This window comes from Colobus angolensis, unplaced genomic scaffold (genome assembly GCF_000951035.1).
Source record: "Colobus angolensis palliatus isolate OR3802 unplaced genomic scaffold, Cang.pa_1.0 Scaffold39, whole genome shotgun sequence".
In the NCBI taxonomy this organism is placed as follows: Eukaryota; Metazoa; Chordata; class Mammalia; order Primates; family Cercopithecidae; genus Colobus; species Colobus angolensis.
Genome location: NW_012117265.1, coordinates 2609647 through 2612421, shown reverse-complemented (window position 1 = coordinate 2612421; position 2775 = coordinate 2609647). Strand labels below are relative to the sequence as shown.

The 2775-nt window shown below is 53.7% G+C and overlaps 1 protein-coding gene across 1 annotated transcript in view; it reads left to right on the top strand.

Moving 5' to 3' along the window:
* The first annotated feature begins 1663 nt into the window (after nt 1-1663).
* The window catches only part of QTRT1 (queuine tRNA-ribosyltransferase 1), an 18580-nt gene continuing 17468 nt past the window's right edge, over nt 1664-2775 (top strand). Inside the window, exons 1-3 of the mRNA XM_011954835.1 lie at nt 1664-1925; nt 2165-2233; nt 2332-2470. Of these exons, the coding sequence (XP_011810225.1) occupies nt 1683-1925; nt 2165-2233; nt 2332-2470 (451 nt within the window). The 5' untranslated portion in view covers nt 1664-1682. The remainder of the gene's footprint in view (nt 1926-2164; nt 2234-2331; nt 2471-2775) is intronic.

Below are 2775 nucleotides of genomic sequence, written 5' to 3'. Positions count from 1 at the left end.
ATCTCAGCTCACTGCAACCTCGGCCTCCCGGGTTCAAGTGATTCTCCTATCTCAGCCTCCCGAGTAGCTGGGATTACAGGCACTCGCCATCACACCCGACCAATTTTTGTTTTTTCAGTATTGACAGAGTTTCACCCTGCTGGCCATGCTGGTCTCGAACTCCTGACCTCATGATCTGCCTGCTTTGGCCTACCAAAGTGCTGGGATTACAGGCCTGAGCCACCGCACCCAGCCAATTTTTTAATTTTTTGTATGGACGGGGTCTCGCTATATTACTCAAGTTGGTCTCAATCTCCTGGCCTTAAGTGAACTTCCTGCCTTGGCCTCTCAAAGTGCTGGGAATGCAGATTTGAGCCACTGCACCTGCCGGGGGTTATATAGTTATATATTATGTTTTGTTTTGTTTTGTTTTTGAGACAAAATCTTACTCTGTCACCCAGGCTGGAGTGCAGTGGCAAGATTACAGCTCCCTGCAGCCTCATGAGCCTCAACCTTCCAGGCCTAAATGATCTCCCTGTCTCAGCCTCCCAAGTAGCTGGGACTACAGGCTCACATCACTACACTAGTCTAGTATTTTGTTACTTTTGTAGAGACGGGGTCTCTTATGTTTCCTAGGCTGGTCTCAAACTCCTTGCCTTAAATGACCCACCCTCCTGAGCCTCCCAAAATGCTGGGATTACTGGTGAAAACCACTGTGCCTGGCTTTATTTATTATTATTATAAATGGAACACAACCACTACTCAATAAATCTGTGACCCTTCCTCCCCTTGCTGCATGGAGTCTGGCGCTAGTCGGGTATGTATATATAGGTATACGCTGAATGAATGAAAGAATAATTGTGGCCAGGTTCTGAGCCTTAAGCCTCTTCTATAAATCTGGAATTCCTTATTTAATTTTTATATTTTTTGAGAGGAGGTCTCACTGTGTCGCCCAGGCCGTAGTGCAGTGGCATGATCACAGCTCACTGCCTCATCTGTCTCCTGGGTTCAAGGGATCTTTTCGCTTCAGCCTCCCAAGTAGCTGGGACTTCAGAGGGCGCCAGCGTGCCGGGCTAAATTTTTTGTTTGTTTCGTTTGTAGAGACGAAGTCTCATTATTTTGCCCAGGCTGGTCCCGAACCTCTGGGCTCAACTGATTTACCGCCTTGGCCTCCCAAATTGATGGGATTACAGGCGTGAGCCACTGCACCCAGCCTCCTTCTTTTATTGAATAAACTAATGCTAACTGAACCCTTAATATGTGCTAGGTCCTGTACTGATCTCTTGGTACAAAGCAATGAACAAGATGCAACAAAAGCGCCACCAATAACTCACTGCAGCCTGGGCCAAGCACTGTGTAAAGATCTATACATCATCCTTATTCAATCCTTACAACGTCCTTATGCCGAGATGCTGTAATTCGCCACATTTTATGCAAGAGGAAATTATGGCTAAGAGATTCTCTGATTGTAGCTCGAAAGTGCTAGGGATGGGATTCGTTCCCAGCGCAATTTTGATTCATCGCTTTAGCGTGTTGCGGGTATGAGTTAAGCGGGCGCCCAGCCAGGACCAGGGGTTCAAATCCGTTGCCATGGTCCCCCGACGCTTTCCCGGGCTCCAGAACTGGGTCGCGCTGTCACGTGACAGCAACCAACATGGCGCCGCCCACTGTGTGGTATGGCCCACGTGGTTCCGACAGTCAAGATGGCGGGAGTAGCCACCCAGGCTTCCCTGGAGTCGGCCCCACGGATCATGCGGCTGGTGGCCGAATGCAGCCGCTCCAGGGCCCGGGCAGGCGAGCTGCGGCTGCCTCATGGGACAGTGGCGACTCCTGTGTTCATGCCAGTGGGCACGCAGGCCACCATGAAGGGCATCACGACCGAGCAGCTGGACGCTCTGGGTTGCCGCATCTGCCTGGGCAATACCTACCATCTGGGTCTAAGGCCGGTGGGTGGGCTCTGCCCGCGCGGGGAGGCGGCGAGGCGTGGGGAGCCACGGAGCGTCCTCCAGGCCCGGACACTCCTCCCAAAGTCAATCGACCAGCCATATTGAGCGCCCCCCCATGACCAGGCCTTGTGCTGGGCGTGAAAGAGCAGCGGGGACTAAAGCTGGCCAGCTCTGTCTCTCAAGAAGGGCCCCCAGGGACGCTGTCACCCCTAACCTGACACTTTCTTCTATCAACCCAGGGACCCGAACTGATCCAGAAAGCCAACGGTCTCCACGGCTTCATGAACTGGCCACATAATCTGCTAACGGTGAGCTGAGGAGAGAGCCGGCATCCTAGGGCGCTTCTCTGGAGTGAGGGGCCCCCCATCTCCACCCCCTGACAGCCTTGCGGTGGGGTTTCCCTTAGGACAGCGGCGGTTTCCAGATGGTGTCGCTGGTGTCTCTGTCCGAGGTGACTGAGGAGGGCGTCCGCTTCCGCTCTCCCTACGACGGCAGTGAGACCCTGCTGAGCCCGGAGAAATCCGTGCAGATCCAGAACGCGCTGGGTGAGAGGACCCTGGGGAGCCGCCCCCTTACCCTGTCTGTCAGGGGGTGAAGGTGACACAGGGCCTGTTCTTTAGGTGTTGTGTGGCTTTGAGCAGGTCACTCCTCGCTGAGCTTCAGTCGAACCAACTCAAAGCGGGGGTAAATAGTAGCAGGTCTTTGGTAGAATTGTTTTCGTTGTTGTTGTTGTTGTTTTTTGAGACGAAGTCTTGCTCTGTCGCCCGGGCTGGAGTGCAGTGGCCCGATCTCAGCTCACTGCAAGCTCCGCCTCCCGGGTTCACGCCATTCTCCTGCCTCAGCCTCCCCA